This window comes from Mytilus californianus, unplaced genomic scaffold (genome assembly GCF_021869535.1).
Source record: "Mytilus californianus isolate M0D057914Y unplaced genomic scaffold, xbMytCali1.0.p SCAF_9, whole genome shotgun sequence".
NCBI classification, from domain to species: domain Eukaryota; kingdom Metazoa; phylum Mollusca; class Bivalvia; order Mytilida; family Mytilidae; genus Mytilus; species Mytilus californianus.
In genome coordinates, this window is record NW_026262745.1 from 85,187,529 (window position 1) to 85,214,394 (window position 26,866).

General features: G+C 31.6%; 1 protein-coding gene across 1 annotated transcript in view; it reads left to right on the forward strand.

Annotated features, from left to right (window-relative positions):
* Positions 1-322: 322 nt before the first annotated feature.
* The window catches only part of LOC127714013 (zinc finger protein 728-like), a 34,826-nt gene continuing 8,282 nt past the window's right edge, over positions 323-26,866 (forward strand). The window contains exons 1-2 of the mRNA XM_052219962.1: positions 323-442; positions 18,366-18,470. Of these exons, the coding sequence (XP_052075922.1) occupies positions 18,393-18,470 (78 nt within the window). The 5' untranslated portion in view covers positions 323-442; positions 18,366-18,392. The remainder of the gene's footprint in view (positions 443-18,365; positions 18,471-26,866) is intronic.

The following is a 26,866-nucleotide window of genomic DNA, read 5'->3' on the forward strand; positions in this document are numbered from 1 at the left end:
CGAAAGACGACGAATACGTCCATAAATATATTATAGAAACTCACTTTTGTAGAGTCTGGGCAATACGAACCTCACAAGAAAACCATATTGGCCTTTCCAATATTTAACTTTTTAACTCCAATACAGTTTATATGCAGAGTAATATTTTGGATGGCTTAATAGTTATACTACAAAAAAAAAATCAATTTTCAACAAAATAAGCTATAAAACGGCAAGCATTTTAGAAAAGCTATTTGTTGTTAAATTACTATATCAAATTTGCGGATAAAAAAGTCTTTTCCGTCTCGGATCTAAAACTAATGTATCTCCGGAAACTTCCTTTGTGAATTGTGTTGTGTAAATTTTGATTGATTTGGATTTCATATAATACTATTAATAGGTTATTAGGTAAACGTCCAATTTTAAAGCTCCCAAACCACACTAACACTGTATCAGAAACTTGGTAAGTCAAATATTCGTTTACAATCTAAATTTAGAGCTGTATTGCACAATTCAATCTAGTACAAATAATTATCACTATTTTTCTGGGACGTTTTATTATTTTTTTTTGGGGGGACGCCTTCCTACGTAGGTAGGCGTCCCAGAAAAAAAAAATAGCTTTGCAAGACGTCAGACTTATTTGGACTTATTTCAATCTGTCATAGAAATTTCAGTGGCGAATTCAGAACTCTTTATAACAGTTATAAGGGGGACTGTCAACGTATATTTTATATTTGTTCCGCCTAACAGAAGTTCTACTGGAAATTTTGTTATAAACAATGTCATAATATCTGTTCCTGTTGGAACAAATATTCTACACCATTTATTCCGTTAGGAACATATACTGTAATATTTATTCCAGTGGAAATAATATTCCAGAATATTTTTTCCATTTGGAACTAATATTATGAAGGAACTTCTATTTCGTGACAGGACCATAGACCAAATTCTTCTGTCCCTATAAATTATGCATATATTTCCTTATTTGCATTTGCTTTTTATTGCTTTTGCCATTTTTTTGGTGCAATATAGAGACAGAAAGCAGTGTCCATTCAAAACAGGAGATTCGTGTACATACATGTAGGGCAATATAGGGAGAAGTGAAACTGAGAGAATACAATAAAAGTAACAGTTAATATTCAAAGTTGTTTAATTTAATCATATCTAGTTGCACAATCATATTAGTCCTCTTATCAGAAAAAAACTGTGAAATATAAAGCAATAATTAAAAAATATTTGTTTCATATCAAAAAGGAAAAGAAAGTTGTTATATCAACTAAAATTTAAAAGAGGGTGGTAAAGGGTTATTTTTGTGCAACGTTTTCGGCCTATTTATTTCAAGTGTTTTCGTGTTTTGACGTTTTATTTCTCGTTTTCTTGTGTTAAGTTTGATGTGCATGCCGTATTTCGTGTTGGTACTCTTTATTTCTCATGCTTGTCCCACATTTGATTCAAAGGTAAACCAGGCTTATTCAATTTGGCTTGGATATTGTATATGAATGGTATGCAATAAAGTTCTTGAAATTACTATGAATAATATTTGTTTTCAACGAACAGACGCTAAAACATGTAAAAGGTGAAGACAGGGTCTTTATTTCTATTAATAAGACTGCATGATCTGAGTAATAATTTCTAGTACTTTTTTCATTAATATTTACTATTTTATTTCTCGTGCTTTGTTTTTCCAGATTTTTATTTTCCGTGCAACGTTTTTGCGATTTTTATTTCAAATATTTCCGTGTTCAGGAACCTCCTTTACATGTACCACCCTCTTAAAATGTACTCTGTTATCATGTTTATGAAATTCAGTGTTTCTCATTAAAAAGATATATATATAAATTTAACACAGTTAAGCTTGGACAAAGTATAAAAGTCCCAGAGATGAGCAATTCTAATTTATAAATTGAAACAATGCATATACATGGAAATATATACATTAATCTAGTAGATCTAACCAAAAGTATGTTAATGTGCGTGGAATGTGTAATTTTTCCTTTTGGGATCAATATTCCTCTGTCAGCTGTGCCATTCATTCGTCGGTAGTCATTATCGTTTGAATCCGGATTTCCGTCTTAGCTGGTCCGGTTCTGATCAGTACAAGCAGTAGTTTACAAATATTTCAGTGGCGAACAAAGAAAATTGTAACAAAATAAACAATGTTTGACACACTGTTTGGTAAGGAATTTGACGTTTTTAATGCAATACATGGATAACAAATTTACTTCAGGCAAATTTTATCACATTCTAATGCAGTAAAAATTTAGAATGATTTGATGTACGTTCTGGAGTAACAAATACCAGACATGTGGGAAGTGATAAAAATTGTTTTTATGAAATAACATGCAACCAACTTCAAAATCAATGCTCGTTTTTGATTTGTCCACTCTTTAGTATCCAGGAGTTATACAAATTTTATTGATTATAATTTGAAATATTCAGTTTGAGTTATTTCCCTTTGAATAGAAAATTAATAAGTATATATGTGTGTTTCATTTCACATGTATATATATCATGTATATAGGGTTCTTTCAGAAGCTGAATCTAAACCTTTATTTAATTATATCATGTAGATAATAATCTATTTTTATTAAAGGATATATTTCATTATATAACGTTGTGTAGATAAAGTTGTTGACATTGATGGATAAGTTGCAGATCTATATTAGTTTGTGACAAATGAAAGAAAAAATATTGGGAACTATTAATTATACCTCCGCTTTAAAAAAGTGGGGGTACATTTGTATACTGTTTAACCTCTGTCTATCTGTCCGTCCATCAGTCCTTCAGTCTGTCCTTCCGCCCCATTAATATTTTTTGTCGCATTTTCTCAGGAACTACAATACAAGGATTTCTGAAATTTGGTTTCAGGGTTTATATAAGTCAGCTATACTGTGTGATGAGTTTTCAGATTCATCACTCAACAACTTCCTTTATTGAACACTTGTATCATTTTACACATGATAGCCAAGTTGAAAATCTTCGTCACATTTTCTCAGGAACTACAGTACAAGGATTTCTGAAATTTTAATTTCAGGGTTTATATACAGTACAACCTGTGACTTCCTCTTAGTTATGTCCACCCTCTTGTATGGTCACCATCTAATGGTGGCCATTTATTGGGGTATTCAATCTTGAGATGTTGGCCATTTATTGGGGTCATAAAACATAGGTTAATGTTTTATTTAATTATGTTACCTGTTGAAATCAATCAGGGTTGAAGTTTTCAGCTTGTATGTTTCATTAAAATTTACCTGTACAGGTAACTCAGGTTTCTTCTCAAATTGACATATCACCTTTTCTTTAAAATGTAGAATAGAATGTTGTTTTAGTCTTTGTTAATTCATATCATTTCTTGATTTTTCTGTCTTTAAATTTACATATTTTCCTTTTTTTATGATGTTATTTTTTTATTTGTTTTTTTGCTTCTTATTCTTTTAATTTCTTCTTGGAAAGAATCTTGAGTAGAAATGACAAAAACTCAAAGATAAGTAAAGTTATTGACTAGCATTTGAAAATAAAACCATGAAAACAGAGAATCCTTTAAATAATTATTTTTACAGTAAAAAAAAGTTATTGTACATGATGTACATGGTATTCAATTGTTTGTTTTCATTACTAAATGAATTATTATTAATTATAACTTATAATCATGCAAATGATATGTTTAAAGGAACCATGAAGCAAGTAATTTAACAAGCCTGTTTCTTAACTAATTAAAATTATCAATATCATGAATATCAATCCTTTTACAATAAATTTTGTTAACAAAGTTGTACAATCTATTTTCATGATTATTATCCAGGAAAACTAAAAATATCATTATATGGTATAGGAATAAACTATTTTTGTTTATCCTTTATATTTTTCCAAATCTCAAAACTCGAGTTGTGCATGACAAATCACTAGAGACTTAAATTTTCCAAATGGCTACCTAGTTACCATCAAATTTTGATATATGCTAATCATAATGAAAAATGTTCTTATCTCTATATTGAGCTGAATAAAGTAAATCTTATGAAAAGAAATTATTTAAAGAAAAAATTGTCTTGCTTTTTGAAATAATTGTAAACTTATCAAATATGTTATCTTCAGTTTGGCTAATTTTGTCAGTTAACAGGCAAAATTTGTCTCCAGAAAAAATAAAGTACACTTCTATCATGTCTATATAGATTGTGACATTTTTATGGTCTATTAATTAAATAACTTTTTGTTCTGTGTATTATATTGTCGAAACTGCAGGATTGGCATATGCATGATACATATTCTTGGTATACATTTACAAAGAATATTTCACTCAACTCAGGCCTTTTAGATAAAGTTAATAATTGCAGGGACTTGAATGAATTAGATTCTTTAAAGCCCTTGATTAAAAATGAATTTTAAGAAAAAAAAATAAGAATATTTTTGAAAATAAAATAAAAACTTATGATGAAAACAGTAAACTCAAATGCTTCACGCAGTAAAGAATTAATGATCATAATTTAGAAATAGAAAATGGTGGATAAAAATTCCTATAAAGGATAGAATTGTTTGTAAAATCTATTTGAAAATTGTTTACTTTCTCATAATTATGTCTCTGACCAGTTTATGAATAAAATCTTGAATCTTATGAATAAAATCTTAACCAAGAACAAAAAGCAAAAGAAATGCTAAACCTCTATAACATGGAACATGTTTAAAATATTGGCTCCTTTATAAAAAAAAAGTCATTAGAACTGAGGATAAAACCTAATAATTTTTTTCCATGTGTTTTGATTTCTTATAAAATTGTTATTTCTTTGCATTATAATGATTGTTTTTGTTTTTTTTGTCAGAAACTTGATTAAATTGTAATATGTTTATATGACAACAAAAATATTATCAAATTTTTCTGTAATGAATATTTTGAATATACATGTATTTATTCAATAGAGAAATAATGAATTGCCTAAATTTTATTTAGAATAAGTCCTAAAGATCATCTTAAACATTTGTTTAACCATGTTAAATGCAGTAAGTATAAACAATTTTCATTTTAGAAAATTAATTTGAGAAACACCTTTTCAATGGAAAAAGGCAGGCGTTGTGAAAGTTTGCATTATATTAGAAGATGCTATTCATTTATTATTCACTTGCCAAAAAATACATGTAAAAAATAACTTAAATTGATAGAATTATTTAAAAGGTATAACATCAAAACAAACAGTCATGAGAAAAATTAATGTTTACAAAAAAAAAGTTAGGAAGCTATGTGTTCAACTAGTTTTATTATTTCATTTTATTTTAGAATTTTCTTGTCATAATCACAGTTATTAAATTTGACAAACACATATATTTTACCTGAGACACTTTACCATGTTTACCTTTGAGTTAAACACTTCAATGCAGTCATGATTTTCCTTTATCCTTGACTAGTTTTTGATTAATACCTTGTGTATTAATTAAGCAACAGGAGGTATAATGATGGACATTAAGGGCCATCATGGTGACCATATTTTTTATGGCCACCATTAATAAGATGATGTCACAGGTAGTACTGTAAGTCAGCTATACCATGTGATGCGTTTTTAGATTCATCACTCAACAACTTCCTGTTCACCGAAAACTTGTTTCATTTTACACGTGTTACACATATGATAGCCAAGTTGAAATTTTCGTCACATTTTTCTCAGAAACTACAATACAAGGATTTCTGAAATTTGGTTTCAGGGTTTATATAAGTCTGCTATACCGTGTGATGCGTTTTCAGATTTATCACACAACAACTTCCTGTTTACTGAACACTTGTTTTGTTTTACACTATTAAAATTATCACTTGTGGCGGGGGTATCCATGGTATCATCAGTGAGCAGTAGCTCACAGTTTCACTTGTTATATAAATTTGATTATAGTTTGGAAATAGATTATAACACCATAGCTAATTTTAGAGAACTTTTATGTATAAATTTAGTGGTTAAATCATTGCTAATTTTAGAGAACTATTTTGCTGATTTCTTACTGGTTCATGGAAATAACTTTGAGTTATTTCCCTTTAAACAAAAATGGTTTATTTAATAAGTATTTCATCAAAAATTGAATTCTTTGGGTTCCTTAGTGTTAATGAGAAGATTTGAAGGACAGTATAAATAAAGTTTGAAATTTATTGTTCATTATTAGACATATTGAAGATAATTACAGATAAGTTTTACAGATTTTTATACGACCGCAAAAACTTTTTGCGGTCGTATATTGGTATGATGTTGTCGTCGTCGTCGTCCGAAGACACATTGGTTTTCGCACTCTAACTTTAGTTTAGGTGAATGGATCTCTATGAAATTTTACCATAAGGTTCAATACCACTAAAGGAAGGTTGGGATTGATTTTGGGGGTTATGGTACCAACAGTTAAGGAATTAGGGGCCAAAAAGGGGCCAAAAATAAGCATTTTTGTAACTTCCAGACATAACTTGTGTGTTAGTGTATGGATCTCTCTGACATTGTACCACAAGGTTCCATATCACACAGGGAATGCTGGGATTAATTTTGGGGGTAATTGCCTCAAAATATTAGGAATAAGGGGCCAAAAAAGGGGCAAAAAACAAGCATTTTTTTAGTTTCATGACAATAACTTGTGTGTAAGTGTATGGATCTTTCTGAAATTGTACTACAAGGTTCCATATCACAAAGGGAAAGCTGGAATTGAGTTTGGGGGAAATGGCCCAAAACGTTTAGGAATAAGGGGCCAAAAAGGGGCCAAAAATAAGCATTTTTCTAGTTTCCAGACAATAACTTGTGTTCAAGTGTATGGATCTCTCTGAAATTGTACTGCAAGGTACCATACCACAAAGGGAAGGCTTGGATTGATTTTTGGGGTGATGAATCATAAGGGGGTTCAAAAAATTTGGGGGGGGATTTTTTTTTTTCCTTTTTTTTTTCTTTTAAAATTTTCCATTTTAAGTTGGTTATTTCTGTTTTATATTTAAAAGCAAATAATAATGATATGGTAGGAGATACACACCAAACAGGATGTGTAAATTATTATAAAATAAGTATTGTGCAATAGCAAGAAATTTTCAATTGCACAGTATTGCACAATAGCAAGAAATCTTCAATTGCACAGTATTGCGCAATAGCAAGAAATCTTCAATTGCACAGTATTGTGCAATAGCAAGAAATATCCAATAGCACAATATTGCGTAATAGCAAGAAATTGTCAATTGTACAGTATTGCGCAATAGCAAGAAATATTCAATTGCACAGTATTGTGCAAAAGAAGATACTTCGTATAAATTGCTTATTTCTTGACCAATTTCAATGGGGTTTTATTCTTGAATTCTTGGGGTTCTTTAATATGCTGATTCTAACCTTGTATTAAGTTTTTGGATTTTGGGCCCGGTTTTTAAATTGGTCCACATTGAGGTCCAAAGTGTCCAAAATTAAACTTTGTTTGATTTCATCAAAAATTGAATTATTGGGGTTCTTTGATATGCCGAATCTTACCGTGTATTTAGATTCTTAATTTTTGGTTCTGTTTTCAAATTGGTCTACATTAAGGTCCAAAGGGTCCAAAATTAAACTTAGTTTGATTTTAACAAAAATTGAATTCTTAGGGTTCTTTGATATGCTGAATCTAAACATGTATTTAGACTTTTGATTATGGGCCCAGTTTTCAAGTTGGTCCAAATTGGGGTCCAAAATTAAATTTTGTTTGATTTCAACAAAAATTGAATATATGGGGTTCTTTGATATGCTGAATCTAACCATGTATTTAGATTTTTGATTTTTGGGCCCAATTATCAACTTTGTCCACATTGAGGTTAAAAGGGTCCAAAATTAAACTTTGTTTGATTTCATCAAAAATTGAATTCTTGGGGTTCTTTGATATGCTGAATCTAACCATGTATTTAGATTTTGGATATAGGACCATAATAGTTGAATGTCCAATTAAAAATTTTTAAGTTCTTAGACCACATTCATTCTGTGTCAGAAACCTATGCTGTGTCAAATATTTAATCACAATCCAAATTCAGAGCTGTATCAAGCTTGAATGTTGTGTCCATACTTGCCCCAACTGTTCAGGGTTCGACCTCTGCGGTCGTATCAAGCTGCGCCCTGCGGAGCATTTTATTAATAGATATTGTATTGATGATAAATGACATTTTGAATTTGTTTTCTTTTTGTTTTCTTTTTTTTTTAATGTATGTATAATGTACATATGTAAGGTTATTTGAAAAGCTGAATCTAAACCTGTATCTATTTAATTGTTAATAAGTTTTTCCACATTGAGGTCCAAAGGGTGTTAAAATAAAATTTTGTTTAATTTCATAAAAAAAAATGAATTCTTGGGGTTCTTTGATCATTTTGATATGCAGATTCTAACAATCTTTTAGTGGTTAAATCATATCTAATTTTATTGGATATAACTTATAATATTCAGTTTGAGTTATTTCATGCCCTTTAGTAACAACTTTATTTAACAACTGTTTAAGATTAAAGTATATATTTCATTAGATTACATTGTGTAGATAAAGTTGTTGACTGACACATGTGACATTGTTAGATAAGTTGCAGATCTACATGTATATTCAGTGTTCCAGCTTGAATCTCAGGGCAGAAGGGTGCTAGTTGTCTGAAAGGGCACTTTAGCGTTATAACCCAGATTTTAAGGGCAATGTTTGACAGTGTATAAATTACCTTGAATATTGCTAGGCTCAGCTGGAGAAAATTAGTTGTATTTAAACCATATTCAAAAATTAATGTGTTCTTGATGTTGGTTCCAGTAAGAATTTTTTTTTGATCAAATTATCATACCATGAAGCAAAGCATATCATTTTGATGTTAATCTAAACAAACTTGTACATTTGGTAAGGAAAATAGTCTTCAGAAATTTCAATGTTTTATAACTTATACCAAAATAAACAAGCAGTTTTGAAAGATGGAGTTATACATGCAAAATTGAATGTTTAATGTAATTAAATTATCTACATTTAAATTACTTGTTCAAACATATAGTATATATGTTATTGAGAGTTGTTTATTATCATGATTATCATTTGAATTGTTACAAAAAAGTATTTTTAAGTGCACACCAAAGTGCTCCTCAGTAAGGAGTTTTATAAATATAACAGGTGAGACAGGAGATGATCATATTATATTGATGCAATAATATATTGCAGAAGGTATAAACAGTTACTTTTTTCTCCATCATTGTTAAAAATAAATTTGTTGAGTGCTCTTGTGTCAGGAGGATTATAAAATACAAGAAGTAAAACAGGAAGTGAATCTTGTTATGTTCAAAGTACAAATTTCTTTTATTCTTCTTTAAATTCATACTCATGCTTATGAAACAATATATTTTTTACCAATTCAGTCAAAACTATGTATGCCTTTAAAATTGTTTACGATTTTATTTTTTATGTTATGCCTACTGAAATAAATTTTTTCAGGTGTACATGCTGTACATAAACATTACAAATGGATAACATGTGGACATTTCATTCTGTATTAAATATCTAGTATTTGTTCAATTATCTTAAATCCACTAATAAGCAGTAAACAATCATTAACAAAGGTGATAAAACTGCCAAAGTATTAGGTATTTAACTTAATCCCATTGTCAGTTAATTAGTGTTACACAATCAGGTAACAATTTTACCGGAAACGCCGGTAGGCATGAAATTTGGAAATTTTAATTTTTTGAAAAGGCAGAGGGGTGCATTCTTTTACTTTAGAGGGCAGAAGGGCGGGGGTAAGGGCACCAAGGGCGGGCCGCCCTTCTATTTAGGGCAGGCGAGAACACTGATATTATTAGCATGATTAGTTTGTGACAAATGAAAGAAAAAATATTGGGAAATATTAATTATATTTAATTATAATCTGGTAATACATGAATATAGATATAACATCACATCTAATTTTAGAGAACTTTTATTTATTTAACGGTTAAATCATATCTAATTTTAGAGAACTATTTTGCTGTTTTTTTACTGGTTCATGGAAATAAGTTTGAGTTATTTCCCTTTGAACAGATCTAGAAATGGTTTAATTAATAAGTATTTCATCGTCAAACATTAAATTCATGGGGTTCTTTGATATGCTGATTCTAACAATGTACTTAGATTTTGGATATTGGACCATAATACATGTAGGTAATTGGCCAATTTCAAATATTTCAGTTATTTGACCACAATCATTTTGTGTCACAAACCTACATGTATGCTGTGTCAAATATTCAATCACAATCCAAATTCAGAGCTGCTTTAAGCTTAAATGTGTGTCTATACTTGTTTTTTTCTTTTCTTTGGTAAATTGTTTGAATAATTTATGGTCATGATGGTAGGTTTGTTTGTTATTCTGTATAACCAATTTTCTGAAAGTTTGAATGCTATATATATATATTTTTATGCTCCAGCTGTAGCGGATGGGACATTAAATCTTACCCTTGTCCCTCTGTACCAGGGTCCGACACTTACTGTTGTCCAATTGCCCGGGGCAAGTTAATGGCGTATTCAGACAAGTAAAAACATCATCTTGGTTGTCCGATCGGGCAAGTGAAAAAAAAAAGTGTTATATCATTAAAATTTCACAAAATCAATAGTGTCTGTTGTTTTGTCCATAGATTACTCAGTGATAACACCGCACGGTCGAGTAAAGTGGTATTAACCCCCTTCAATGCATATATTATGTCATTTGTTCGACCTGAATTCTCCATTTTACCAAAAATAGATCACGTTTAAAAATATTGGCCAATCAGGCAGCCGTGGCGTTGCTTCGTCATTATCGTTATCAATTGGGACACCACTCTGGCGCACGTGTTATTCCCACCGACCCATGGAAAGTGGAGATCTATTTTCGTTGTTCTCACTTTAGAATTTGACATTGGATGTGTATATCCCTAAGATGGAAAAACCTAAAAGCTTGAAAGAGAAAATGTAATTAAACTTTAACAAATTTGTCAGTTCATCAAGAAGGGTTTTAATATGCCCGTTTACGTGACGTATTATGGTATACCGTTGACCGTCTGTCCTTCCGTCGTCAACATGTCAGACATTAACTCAAAAAAGCTTTAACCAATATGCATGAAACTTTGGTGAATTGTTTATATCTATTGACGTGAGCTCCCTTTCGTTTTTTATAAATTTTAGATTTTAAGTTTCCGAGTTATGGGGTTTTATTCATTAAAAAAGGGGGGTTTTCCAGTTTTCCGACAATAACTCAAGAATGCTTTCACCAACTTGCAAGAAATTTTGGTGAATTGTTTATATCTATTGACATGAGCTCCCTTTTGGATTTTTATAAATTTCAGATTTAACGTTTCCTAGTTACAGGGTTTTATTCATATAAAAAGCGGGATTTTCCAGTTTTCGGACAATAACTAAAAAATGCTTTCAGCAATTCTCATGAAACTTTGGTGAATTGTTTATATCTGTTGATGTAAGCTCCCTCTACAATTTTATAAATTTTAGATTTTAAATTTCTAAGTTATGGAGTTTTATTCATTAAAAAAGGGGGGATTTTCCAGTTTTTGAACAATAACTCAAAAAATGCTTTCAGCAGTTCTCATGAAACTTTGGTTAATTTTTTATAGCTATTGATGTAATCTCCCTATTGATTTTCATAAATTTCAAATATGACATTGAGAAGAAATTGAACTTTAACTGTTTATAGTCTGACAACAGATTTACTAAGTATTGCGCAACAGCACAGTGTATTGCGCAACAGCAAGATATCTTTAATTGAATATAAATCCAATTCATATAACCAATTTCAAGTTCTTTGACTACATTTATCCAGAAACCTATAATATGTCAAATATTTAATTACAATCCAAATTCAGACCTGTATCAAGCTTGAATATTGTGTCCATTTTTGCCCCAACTGTTCAGGGTAGGACCTCTGCGAGCATATCCAGCTCAGCGAAGCAGTTATTTGAAATGGCATTACTTAGATAAATTATTATGAAATAAGTATCTCAGTCTATGAAAATGATGTATGTACTACATTACAACCACAAAAATAGCATGTAAAAGTTTGGGCATGTAGATTTCACTTTCGGACAAGTAAAAGTAATAGGGCACTTGCCCAACTGCACAAGTTGGTATTAAAGATAATGTCAAACCCTGTGTACGTCCATATTTGATGAATCTATTTTACGTTTCCAAGTTATGGGGTTTTATTCATAAAAAAAAGGGGGATTTTCCAGTTTTCGGACAATAACTCAAGAATGCTTTCACCAACTTGCAAGAAATTGTGGTGAATTATTTATATCTATTGACATGAGCTCCCTTTCGATTTTTATTAATTTTAGATTTTACGTTTCTGAGTTACAGGGTTTTATTAAAAAAAAAAGGGGGAATTTTCCAGTTTTCGGACAAAACTCAAAAAAGCATTTTTGTAACTTCCAGACATAACTTGTGTGTTAGTGTATGGATCTCTCTGACATTGTACCACAAGGTTCCATATCACAAAGGGAATGCATGGTATTGATTTTAGGGGTAATTGCATCAAAATTTTAGGAATTAGGGGCAAAAACAATGATTTTTCTAGTTTCATGACAAAAACTTGTGTGTAAGTGTATGGATCTTTCTGAAATTGTACTACAAGGTTCCATATCACAAAGGGAAAGATGGAATTGAGTTTGGGGGTAATTGCCCAAAATGTTTAGGAATAAAGGGGCCAAAAATAAGCATTTTTCTAGTTTCCAGAGAATAACTTGTGTTCAAGTGTATGGATCTCTCTGAAATTGTACTGTAAGGTACCATACCACAAAGGGAAGGCTGGGATTGATTTTGGGGGTAATTGCCTCAAAATGTTAAGAATTAGGGGCCAAAAAGTGGCAAAAAACAAGCATTTTTCTAGTTTCCAGACAATAACTTGTGTGTAAGTGTATGGATCTTTATGACATTGTACTACAAGGTTCCATATCACAAAGGGAAAGCTGGGTTTGAGTTTGGGGGTAATTGCCCTAAATGTTTAGGAATTTGAGGCCAAAAAGGGGCCAAAAAACAAGCATTTTTTCTAGTTTCCAGACAATAACTTGTGTTCAAGTGTATGGATCTCTCTGAAATTGTTCTGCAAGGTACCATACCACAAAGGGAAGGCTGGGATTGAGTTTGGGGATGATGAATCATAAGGGGTTAAAAAAATTTGGGGGGATTTTTCCCCTTTTTTTTTCTTTAAAATTTTCCATTTTAAATTGGTTATTTCTGATTTATATATAAAAGTAATAATAATGATATGGTTTGAATAGGTAAATTAAAAAGTTCTTAGACCACATTCATTCTGTGTCAGAAACCTATGTTTTGTCAAATATTTAATCACAATCCAAATTCAGTGCTATCAAGCTTGAATGTTGTGTCCATACTTGCCCCAACTGTTCAGGGTTCAACCTCTGCGGTCATATCAAGCTGCGCCCAGCATAGCATTTTATTGGCTTATATCTCAATAACAAAAGCATTTAGAGCAAATCTGACATGCGGTAGAAATGTTCATCAGGTCAAGATCTCTCTGTCTTGAAATTTTCAGACACTTCAGACAACCCGTTGTTGGGTTGCTGTCCCTAAATTGGTAATTTTAAGGAAATTTTGCAGTTTTTATACGCCCGTCAAAATTTTGACGGGACGTACGTATTATGGTATGTAAATGTCCGCTGTCCGTCTGTCCAGCATAAACATGTTGCACTGTAACTTGAGAACAACTTATCCAAATTTCATGAAACTAAACATAGTTGTTTCTCATGATGGTCAAACCATCTGTATAGTTTTTGGTGAAAATAAGAGTTTGAGTTATGGGACTTTGTAACTAAAACAGGGGTGTGTTTTTTTCACATGTTGCACAATATCTCAAAAACAATTTATGATTATTGCTTAAAACTTTACACACTTCTTAGTTATATTAATCTAAAGATCTGTATACTTTTTGATGATGATTTAAAATTTTATTTTAGAGTTGTTGAGTTTTTTGTAAAAAAAAAAAGGGGGGGGGGTTCACATGTCGTGCCACATCTCAAAAACGATTTATGATTTTTGCTTAAAACTTTACACACTCCTTAGTTATATTAATCTAAAGATCTGTATACTTTTTGGTGATGATTCAAAATTTCATTTTAGAGTTATTGAGTGTTTTTTTGAAAAAGGGGGCGGGGGGTTTCTCAAAACTATTGATGATTATTGCATAAAACTTCACACACAAGACGATGGGCATATCATGCGCTCATGGCGAAGCTGTTCATCGGTGAATCAACTGTTATTATATTGAATATTATAATAGATAAAGATAAACTGTAAACAGCAAAATTGTTCAGCAAAGTCATGAAAGTAAGATCAACAAATAAGTCAACCTGACCAAAATTGTCAATTGACCCTTTATGGAGTTATTGCCCTTTAAGGACAATTTTACACAATTTGTTTATGATTTCTAACTTGAAAAAATCTCTTCAAATGAATCTAGCATGATTTTGTATTTTTTTTCCTTGTACGTCAAGAAACATAGCCACTAGGGCTAAAATGGATCATACAGTGTATGGGTAAAATGCATTTATTTGCTTTTGAGGTATATATGACAGATACAAAGAACATTTAAATGGCATGTTAAGCCACTCGATCTACTCATTAATATATATTGAAAAGCAAAAATAATCATTGATGAAAGATTGAAGCAAAAAATAACAGGTGAGCGATTCAGGCTCTTGATGAAATACTTATTAATTACTAGATTTCTGTTCAAAGGGAAGTAACTCATTTTTAAAAGATTTTTGTAAAAGACATTGTATTAAGATAAATGACATTTTGGATTTTTTTCCTTTTCTTTAGTAAATTGTTTAAATTTAGTAATTTGTTTGAAAAATTTAGAGGTAAGTTTGTTTGTTATTTTATGTAGTTTACAACTTTACACCATTAAAAGTTATAGATCAAGTTAGAATTTCGTTCCATTACTATTTATTTTTAACCGGTGGGGGACTATGTATTGCCATGCAATACTCACAGATTGCTTGTTTTAGTTTATCAATGATTGTTTCTGTTTACTTGCTTTTAGTTATGAGTTTTGTAAAACGATTTTTTTATGCCCCACCGTATCATTAAGGCGGCATTAAGTTTTACCCTTGTCCATCTGTACGTACATTGTACAAAGGTACGTCTGTACGTCCCAAAACTGATTTCCCTTCTCTAACTTTAGTTTGCCTCAACCAAATGTTATGAAACAAACACACAATGCTTATTACCACAAAATACAGATCAAGTTTGAACTTTGGTGGCGTCAAATTTACAGTTCTAGAGTTATGCCCTTTACAAATTGAAAAATTGCTGAATTTTTCAATTCCATTCTCTAACTTTTATAGTTTGCCTCAACCAAATGTTATGAAACTTATACACAATGCTTATTATCATGATTATCACAAAACACAGACCAAGTTTGAACTTTGGTGGCGTCATTTGTACTGTTCTAGAGTTATGCCCCTTTACAAATGGAAAAATTGCTGATTTTTTAGTTTTCATTCTCTAACTTTAATTTGCCTCAACCAAATGTTATGAAACAAATTCACAATGCTTATTACTACACAATACAGATCAGGTTCCAATTTTGGTGGCATTACTTTTACCATTCTAGAGTTATGCACCTTTACAAATAGAAAAATTGCTGAATTTGCAGTTTCTGTTTTCTAACTTAAGCTTGCCTCAACCAAATGACGAAACTGTTTCTTTTTTTAGCAATTTCAATGGGGTTCAAATAAAATATTGATTCATAAAGTCACTTATTTAAGTAGCAAATTTTGTCACAAATTGTGATTTCGTGGTTTTACCAAAATTTTCAACATATAGGTTTAGATTATATATCTTATTATTAGTAAAATTGAGAAACAATTAACCTAGCTGTTGCTTCTTTTACATGTTTTAAGTAACAAGGTTTATGCCTTTGATGAATTCATTTAGCTGTAAATTCTATATTTGTTGAAAAACATGCTTCAAATGTATAATGAAGGCTTTACATAATGAACTGATGCTTTCTTAACAGATTTATCCCAACTGTGAGTGGGGGGATTTTCCTGTAAAATTCAAGTTTTCACCTTACACATGTTACAGATTATGTAATAAAATTTTACTGTTCCCGAACTAAATTTCAGCGTTTTTGGGTATTGAAATTTGTGGGGCCGGGTAATTGATATAATAATACTTAAAGGAGTGATTTTTTTAAGTAAATACAGGTATGATCATTAAACAAGTGATTTTCACATGTCATTAACCCAGATTCAGTACAATTTAGGTCATCACCTGACATGACTGGTCATCCTAATATTAACACAGATGTTGGCTCCTGATAATTTTAGCAACATATTTGGTGCCTGGATCATTAGTATTGTATATTTAAATCTACAATAGAGTTAAATCACTAAGTCTAGTGATTTATTTGTACTTCTTAATAAATACATGGTCCGAGTACACAGTTATCGTCCTTTGATTTTCGTTGTCCGAGAATATAGTCCATAGTGTGGACAGTGTGACTTGTCAATTTTTTATACTCCCATTTATGGGACGTATTATGGTATGCCGTTGTCCGTCTGTCCGTCCGTCGTCAACATGTCGGACATTAACTCAAAAACCCTTTGACCAATTTGCATGAAACTTTGGTGAATTGTTTATATCTATTGGCGTGAGCTCCCTTTCGTTTTTTATAAATTTTAGATTTTAAGTTTCCGATTTGTGGGGTTTTATTCATTAAAAAAAGGAGGATTTTCCAGTTTTCCGACAATAACTCAAGAATGCTTTCACCAACTTGCAAGAAATTTTGGTTAATTGTTTATATCTATTGACATGAGCTCCCTTTTGATTTTTATGAATTTTAGATATTACGTTTCCAAGTTACAGGGTTTTATTCATAAAAAAAGGGGGATTTTTTTGGACAATAAATCAAAAATGCTTTCAGCAGTTCTCATGAAACTTTGATGAATTGTTGATATCTATTGATGTAAGCTCCCTTTAATATTTTATAAACTTTAGATTTTACATTTCTGAGTTATTGGGTTTTATTCATTAAAAAGGGGTGATTTTCCAGTTTTCAGACAATAACTCAAAAATGCTTTCAGCAATTCTTATGAAACTTTGGTGAATTGTTTATATCTATTGATATAAGCTCCCTTTAGAATTTTATAAATCTTATTTGTTTATAGTCTGACAACAGATTTACTAAGTATTGCACAACAGCATAGTGTATTGCACAACACCAAGAAATCTTTAATTGAATATAAATTCAATTCATATAACCAATTTCTAGTTGTTTGACTACATTTATTCAGAAACTTATAATATGTCAAAAGTATTTTTAAAATTACAATCCAAATTCAGACCTGTATCAAGCTTGAATATTGTGTCCATTTTTGCCCCAACTGCTCAGGGTTGGACCTCTGCGGGCGTATCCAGCTGCGCTCAGCGAAGCAGTTTATTATTCATGCTTGAAGATATTGACCTGATATTTTGCTTTTTGTTTACACCATGACAAGTTATAGAACAAGTTAGCCTGTTCCAGTATGATGAATCTTTACCTGGTAGGGGACTATGTATTGCTATGCAATACTCTCTGATTGCTTGTTTATTTTCTTTTATTGTCTAAAAGAAATGCACTAAGAAATAACTGTGTACTCGGACCACATTTAGGTGATTATTAAAGAAAGACAACTCTTACTTCCAACATTTGCAGACAAATGTTACTTAAATCAGTGATTTAGAAATCATTCATTTAAGATCATTTAAGTAAGTCCCCTAACTGATCAAGATTTTAAGATGTATTAAGTAATTATTTATAACACAATTACAAAATGTACATGTATATCATGTATATAATGATTTGAGTGACAGGTTTATTTGAAAATTTTGTGTGTTTTCTAAGTGATGATTTTGAGCTCTGTAGGACTGTATAAGTAAAGTTTTTAGTCTCCTACCGACAATATGGAAGGGGACCTTTAGGTTTGAACTCTGTCTGCCTGTCTGTCAATCCTTCAGTCCGGCAAATCAGTTTTCCACACTTTTTTTTCATGCTTAAGATAGCTGATTTGATGTTAGGTATGTTGTTTTGTCATGACAAGTTACAGATCAAGTTTTAATTTTGTTCCGGTCTGATAATTTTATGCATAGTTATGATTCTTGGACTTCGAAAATTCGCTCAAATATTCAGTTTTCCACTATTTTTTTCATCATTTTGAAGATATTGATTTAGTAATTCAAATTGGTTCATTATTTTATCATGAAAAAATCAAGTTGGTCTGATAATTTTGTGCCCTGTTTTCAATTTCTTAACAGTCTGAACAGTCCTAAATTAAACTTTTTGCTGCTTTCATCAAACATTAATTTAACATAAGTATTGTACAAGGTATATTTGTTCACACAGTCATGACTGTTTTGTATATAACTTTAAGATTTTTTGATTTTTTTCTGTAAGGTATGCAACATTGGTGATTGAAACAAAATGCCTAAAATGAAGAGAAAATCAAGGAGTCAAAGAAATTTGGAAAACAAGCTACATAAGAGACGTCAAAGACACTTAGTATGTATTTATTCACAAATAGTCTATCAAAAACTAATTGGTTAAAACGAGACTGCTTTCATTAGTTCCCATTAAGTTTTACCCTTGTCCTTCCGTATGTCCCAAAGGTTTCATGAAGTTCCCCCACTTTAGTTTGCCTCAACCAAATGTTATGAAACTTATACATTAATGCTTATTACCATGATCAGTCAGGGGAATTACTGAAATAAGTGATTTATAAAATCACTTATTTAAATAGCAAATTCGAAATTTTATCACAAATTGTGATTTTGTAGTTTTACCAAAATTTTAAACATATAGGTTTAGATTACATCTTATTATTAGTAAAATTGAAAAAAATGAACCTTTTTCTTCTTTTAAAGGTTTATGCCTTTGATACAACCATTTAGCTGTAAATTCTATATTTGTTGAAAAAATGCTATAATGAAGGCTTTACATAATGAACTGATACTTTCTTAACAGATTTTTTCAAGCAGTGGGAGTATTTTTACTGTAAAATTCTAGGTTTTATCTTACAGATTATGTAATAAAATTTTACTTTTCCGGATCAAAATTTCACTGTTCGGGGGTGTTGAAATTAGTAGGGGTACCTAAAATAATAAAACTTAAAGAAGTGATTTTTTTAAAGTAAATAGAGGTATGATACTTAAACAAGTGATTTTCATGTCATTATCCCAGATTCAGTACAAGGTCATCACCTGACATGACCGGTCATCCTATATGTATCAACACAGATGTTGGTTCTGATAATTTTAGCAACATAATTAGTCCCTGGATCATTAGTATTGTATATTTAAAGCTACAATAAAATTAAATCACTTAGTCTAGTAATTTATTTGTACTACTTGAATTAAATAGGTGATTATTAAAGAAAGACAACACTTACTTCCAACATTTGTGGACAAAATGTTACTTGAATCAGTGATTTAGAAATCATTCATTTAAGTAAGTCCCCTGACTGATGATTACCACAAAATACAGACGAAGACTAAATTTTGGTGGACATGGTGGGTTGTTGTCTCTTTGACACATTCCCCATTTCCATTCTCAATTTTATGGTGGATGCATTGCATATGCTCTTGGTCATGCAAAGTCCACTTTCACAACACATCCTTACACAACCAAACTCAGTGGTCCAGTATTAAACATGTTAAACTTAATAACTGGATTAATTGATTGGAATGAGGCAGTTGCACAAATTTTTTATGAACATGATCAAGATTCTATTAGCTGAGTATAGAAGTGATAATTTTATTACTAAAAGGAATTAAATTAACAACCTAATAGTAATATACATATCTTCATTTCTTACCAATAAGCAAGATAAGTATGAAACAATGGTATATTCAATTTAATCCCTGTCCATTACAGTGCCTTTATATCTATGCTAAGAGTGCCCTAAAAGTGTAGTCCTCCGTCCAAAGGGTGCCCTTTAAATGTAGCCAATCACGCTAACAGTGCCCTCTGAGAAAAACATTACCCTGCCCTTTTCTAAAGCTTTAGGAAACACTAGTGGAAAAAAATGCTGAATTTTTTGTTTCCACTTTCTAACTTAAGTTTAAATCAACCAAATATTATTAAACCTATATATACACAATGTTTATCACTACAAAACTCAGATCGGTAATAAATTTGGGTAGCATCACTTTTACCGTTCTTCATTTTGTCCCTTTATATGATATCCAAGCGGGAGCATCATCTCATTCTGTGTCCCATTTATTTTTCTTTGTGCTTGAAGGTATTGATTTATTGATTGGTATATAGTTTTATGACAAGTTACAGACCAAGTTCAAAAAAAAATTAAAAACAACACATTTAACAATGTCATGCGTCCGAAGCGCTTTTCTGGATTGACCTTCATCAGGAACGCTCAAAGCCAAACATTTGAAATCCGAGGATGTATAAGTACCAAAACAGTTGAAGAGCTATATGACAAAAATACATAAAAAAATAGCCAAATTCATCTAAGGCGAACTTTGCCTGAGGGAGTTGAAATAGAAATACTTGTGATAATACTATATATATATATATAATTAAAAACAAAACTAAGAATTAGTTACCATAATTTAAATATAGAAAAAGGCAGACATTCTAATATTCCTAGAGAGCAGAGATTATGCCTTAAATGTAACACATTAGAAAAGGAAAAACATTTTATATTAGATTGTAAATTAAATAGAGAACTAAGAAACAATTTTTTTGACAATTTGGAGTTAAACTTTTCTGTTAAAGATTTATCTGATGAAGAATAGTTGTTTTTTATACGTCCGTTTACAGGACGTATTATGGTTTACCGTTGTCCATCTGTCCGTCCGTCTGTCGTCAACATGTCGGACAATAACTCAAAAACGCTTTAACCAATTCGCATGAAACTTTAAGGAAATGTTTATATCTATTGACCTGAGCTCCCTTTCATTTTTTATAAATTTAAGATTTTTAGTTTCCTATTATTGGGTTTTTTTTCATTTAAAAAGTGGAATTTTCCAGTTTTCGGACATTAACTCAAAAACACTTTAACCAATATGCATGAAACTTTGGTGAATTGTTTATATTTATTGACGTGAGCTCACTTTAGTTTTTTTTTAAATTTCAAATTTACCGTTTCCGAGTTTTGTGGTTTTATTCATTAAGAAAAAGGGGGGTGGGGGATTTTCCTGTTTTCGGACAATAACTCAAAAACAATTTCACCAATTTGCAAGAAACTTTGGTAAATTGTTTATTTCTATCGACATGAGCTCCCTTTTGATTTCAATAAATTTTAGACTATAAGTTCACTATTTATGGGGTTTTATTCATTACAAAAAGGGGATTTTCCAGTTTTCGGACAAGAACTCAAAAATGCCTTCCGTGCTTTCAGCATTTTTAATGAAACTTTGGTAAATTGTTTATATCTAATGTTGTAAGCTCACTTTTGATTTTTATACGACCGCAAAAAAATTTTTGTGGTCGTATATTGGTATGACGTTGGCGTCGTCGTCGTCGTCTGGCGTCGTCCGGCTTCGTCCGAAGACACATTGGTTTTCGCACTCTAACTTTAGTTTAAGTGCATAGATCTCTATGAAATTTTACCACAAGGTTCAATGCCACAAAAGGAAGGTTGGGATTGATTTTGGGGGTTATGGTACCAACAGTAAAGGAATAAGGGGCCGAAAAGGGGCCAAAAAAAAGCATTTTTGTAACTTCCAGACATAACTTGTGTGTTTGTGTATGGATCTCTCTGACATTGTACCACAAGGTTCCATATCACAAAAGGAATGCTGGGATTGATTTTGGAGGTAATTGCCTCAAAATTTTAGGAATTAGGGGCCAAAAAAGGGGCAAAAAACAAGCATTTTTCTAGTTTCATGACAATAACTTGTGTGTAAGTGTATGGATCTTTCTGAAAATGTACTACAAGGTTCCATATCACAAAGGGAAAGCTGGAATTGAGTTTGGGGGTAATTGCCGAAACGTTTAGGAATTGGGGGCCAAAAAGGGGCCAAAAATAAGCATTTTTCTAGTTTCCAGACAATAACTTGTGTTCAAGTGTATGGATCTCTCTGAAATTGTACTGCAAGGTACCATACCACAAAGGGAAAGCTGGAATTGATGATGGGGGTAATTGCCAAAAATTTTAGGAATTAGTGGCCAAAAAGGGGCAAAAAACAAGCATTTTTCTAGTTTCAGGACAATAACTTGTGTGTAAGTGTATGGATCTCTCTGAAATTGTACTGCAAGGTACCATACCACCAAGGGAAGGCTGGGATTGATGATGGGGGTAATTGCCTCAATATTTTAGGAATTTGGGGCCAAAAAGGGGCCAAAAAACAAATTTTTCTAGTTTCCAGACAATAACTTGTGTGTAAGTGTATGGATCTCTCTGAAATTGTACTGCAAGGTACCATACCACAAAGAGAAGGCTGGGATTGAGTTTGGAGGTGATGAATCATAAGGGGGTTCAAAAAATTTGGGGGGGGGATTTTTTTTTTTTTCCTTTTTTTTTTCTTTTTTTCCTTTTTTTTTCTTTTAAAATTTTCCATTTTAAGTTTGTTATTTCTGATTTATATTTAAAAGCAAATAATAATGATATAGTAGGAGATACACACCAAACAGGATGTGTAAATTATTATATAAAAAGTATTGTGCAATAGCAAGAAATTTTCAATTGCACAGTATTGCACAATAGCAAGAAATCTTCAATTGCACAGTATTGCGCAATAGCAAGAAATCTTCAATTGCACAGTATTGCGCAATAGCAAGAAATATCCAATAGCACAATATTGCGCAATCGCAAGAAATTGTCAATTGTACAGTATTGCGCAATAGCAAGAAATATTTAATTGCACAGTATTGTGCAAAAGAAGATACTTCGTATAAATTGCTTATTTCTTGACCAATTTCAATGGGGTTTTATTCTTGAATTCTTGGGGTTCTTTAATATGCTGAATCTAACCGTGTATTTAGTTTTTGGATTTTGGGCCCCGTTTTTAAATTGGTCCACATTGAGGTCCAAAGGGTCTAAAATTAAACTTTGTTTGATTTCATCAAAAATTGAATTATTGGGGTTCTTTGATATGCCGAATCTAACCGTGTATTTAGATTCTTAATTTTTGGTTCCGTTTTCAAATTGGTCTACATTAAGGTCCAAAGGGTCCAAAATTAAACTTAGTTTGATTTTAACAAAAATTGAATTCTTAGGGTTCTTTGATATGCTGAATCTAAACATGTATTTAGATTTTTGATTATGGGCCCAGTTTTCAAGTTGGTCCAAATCTGGGTCCAAAATTAAACTTTGTTTGATTTCAACAAAAATTAAATATATGGGGTTCTTTGATATGCTGAATCTAACCATGTATTTAGATTTTTGATTTTTGGGCCCCGTTATCAACTTTGTCCACATTGAGGTCAAAAGGGTCCAAAATTAAACTTTGTTTGATTTCATCAAAAATTGAATTTTTGGGGTTCTTTGATATGCTGAATCTAACCATGTATTTAGATTTTGGATATTGGACCATAATAGGTGAATGTCCAATTTAAAATTTTTAAGTTCTTAGACCACTTTCATTCTGTGTCAGAAATTTATGCTGTGTCAAATATTTAATCACAATCCAAATGCAAAGCTGTATCAAGCTTGATTGTTGTGTCCATACTTGCCCCAACTGTTCAGGGTTCGACCTCTGCGGTCGTATCAAGCTGCGCCCCTCGGAGCATTTTATTATAAATTTTAGATTTTACGTTTCTGAGTTATAAGATTTTATTCATAAAAAAACATGAAAAAGGGGTGATTTTCAAGTTTTAGACAATATCCTTAATCATGTTAATGTGCTTAGAGCCGTTTTCATTAAACTTTGACGACTGGTTTATATTTATTAGAAATAGCTTAGTTTTCAATCATTCTATTTTCTGTCAGTTTCATGAACATGATAACAGAGTAGTTTTTATTGCCCCGTCGTAGCAGTGGGGGCATTAAGTTTTACCCTTGTCTGTCTGTACATGCGTACGTCCGTCCATACGTCCCAAAATTGGTTTCCGTTCTCTAACTTAAGTTTGCCTCAACCAAATGTTATGAAACTTATACACAATGCTTACTACCACAAAACACAGATTAAATTTGAATTTTAATGGCATCATTTGAACCGTTCTAGAGTTATGCCCCTTTATAAATGGAAAAATTGCAAAATGTTTAGTTTCCGTTCTCTATCTTATGTTTGCATCAACCAAATGTTATGAAACTTATACAAAATGCTTATTACTACAAAACACAGATCAAATTTGAATTTTGGTGGCGTCACTTTAACAGTTTTAGAGTTATGCCCCTTTATAAATGGAAAAATTGCAACATTTTTATTTTCTTCTAAATATCAAGTTATTATACGACCGCAAAAATTAAAAATTTTTTGGTCGTATATTGGTATGACGTTGGCGTCGTCGTCGTCGTCGTCTGGCGTCGTCCGAAGACACATTGGTTTTCGCACTCTAACTTTAGTTTAAGTGAATGGATCTCCATGAAATTTTACCATAAGGTTCAATACCACCAAAGGAAGGTTGGGATTGCTTTTGGGGGTTATGGTACCAACAGTTAAGGAATTAGGGGCCAAAAAGGGGCCAAAAATAAGCATTTTTGTAACTTCCAGACAATAACTTGTGTGTAAGTGTATGGATCTCTCTGACATTGTACCACAAGGTTCCATATCACAAAGGGAAGGCTGTAATTGATTTAGGGGGTAATTGCCTCAAAATTTTAGGAATTAGGGGCCAAAAAAGGGGCAAAAACAAGCATTTTTCTAGTTTCATGACAATAACTTGTGTGTAAGTGTTTGGATATTTCTGAAATTGTACTACAAGGTTCCATATCACAAAGGGAAAGCTGGGTTTGAGTTTAGGGGTAATTGCCCGAAACGTTAAGGAATTGGGGGCCAAAAAGGGGCCAAAAATAAGCATTTTTCTAGTTTCCAGACAATAACTTGTGTTCAAGTGTATGGATCTCTCTGAAATTGTACTGCAAGGTACCATACCACAAAGGGAAGGCTGGGATTGAGTTTGAGGGTGATGAATCATAAGGGGGTTGAAAAAAAAAATTTTGGGGGGGGATTTGTTTTTTTTCTTTTTTTTTCTTTTTTTCCTTTTTTTTTCTTTTAAAATTTTCCATTTTAAGTTTGTTATTTCTGATTAATATTTAAAAGCAAATAATAATGATATGGTAGGAGATACACACCAAACAGGATGTGTAAATTATTATATAATAAGTATTGTGCAATAGCAAGAAATTTTCAATTGCACAGTATTGCACAATAGCAAGAAATCTTCAATTGCACAGTATTGCGCAATAGCAAGAAATCTTCAATTGCACAGTATTGGGCAATAGCAAGAAATATCCAATAGCACAATATTGCGCAATAGCAAGAAATTGTCAATTGTACAGTATTGCGCAATAGCAAGAAATATTCAATTGCACAGTATTGTGCAAAAGAAGATACTTCGTATAAATTGCTTATTTCTTGATCAATTTCAATGGGGTTTTATTCTTGAATTCTTGGGGTTCTTTAATATGCTGAATCTAACCGTGTATTAAGTTTTTGGGATTTTGGGCCCCGTTTTTAAATTGGTCTACATAAAGGTCCAAAGGGTCCAAAATTAAACTTAGTTTGATTTTAACAAAAATTGAATTTTTAGGGTTTTTTGATATGCTGAATCTAAACATGTATTTAGATTTTTTTATTATGGGCCCAGTTTTCAAGTTGGTCCAAATCGGGGTCCATAATTAAACTTTGTTTGATTTCAACAAAAATTGAATATATGGGGTTCTTTGATATGCTGAATCTAACCATGTATTTAGATTTTTGATTTTTGGGCCCCGTTATCAACTTTAAAATTGAGAATGGAAATGGGGAATGTGTCAAAGAGACAACAACCCGACCATAGAACAGACAACAGCAGAAGGTCACCAACAGGTCTTCAATGCAGCGAGAAATTCCCGCAACCGGAGGCGTCCTTCAGCTGGCCCCTAAACAAATATATATACTAGTTCAGTGATAATGAACGCCATACTAAACTCCAAATTGTACACAAGAAACTAAAATTAAAAATAATACAAGACTGACAAAGGCTAGAGGCTCCTGACTTGGGACAGGCGCAAAAATGCGGAGGGGTTAAACATGTTTATGAGATCTCAACCCTCCCCCTATACCTCTAGCCAATGTAGAAAAGTAAGCGCATAACAATACGCACATTAAAATTCAGTTCAAGAGAAGTCCGAGTCTGATGTCAGAAGATGTAACCAAAGAAAATAAACAAAATGACAATAATACATAAATAACAACAGACTACTAGCAGTTAACTGACATGCCAGCTCCAGACTTCAATTAAACTGATTGAAAGATTATGTCTTCATCATATGAATATCAGGCACAATCCTTCCCGTTAGGGGTTTAGTATCATACCATCATAACATATATGAGAAGAACATAACCCGTGTCATGCCAACAACTGGTTTTTAAATAAATGTGTTTAGTGCCGATGCAAAGACCCTATAAGTGAATCAATATTAACGCCAAAATATGCAATCTTTAATAACCTGACAACAGTAACTATATATCGTAACTATATCCCTTCTTAATAAGTCTATTTAAAGGTTTTGTTAGCTTCAGAGGTGAATACTGGCATTTTTGTGCTTTATAAAGAATATTTCCATAAAAAATTAAATGTGAAATACCTGAACGTATAAGAAGTCTGCATGTTGAGCTATATTTACGAATGATGTCCTTATACCGATGATAAAATTTAGTAAATGTTTTGACTAGTTTGTGATATCGAAAACCCTGGTGTAATAATTTTTCAGTAATACATAAATTTCTCTCGTTAAAATCTAAAACATTGTTACATACACGAGCGAATCGTACAAGTTGAGATATATAAAC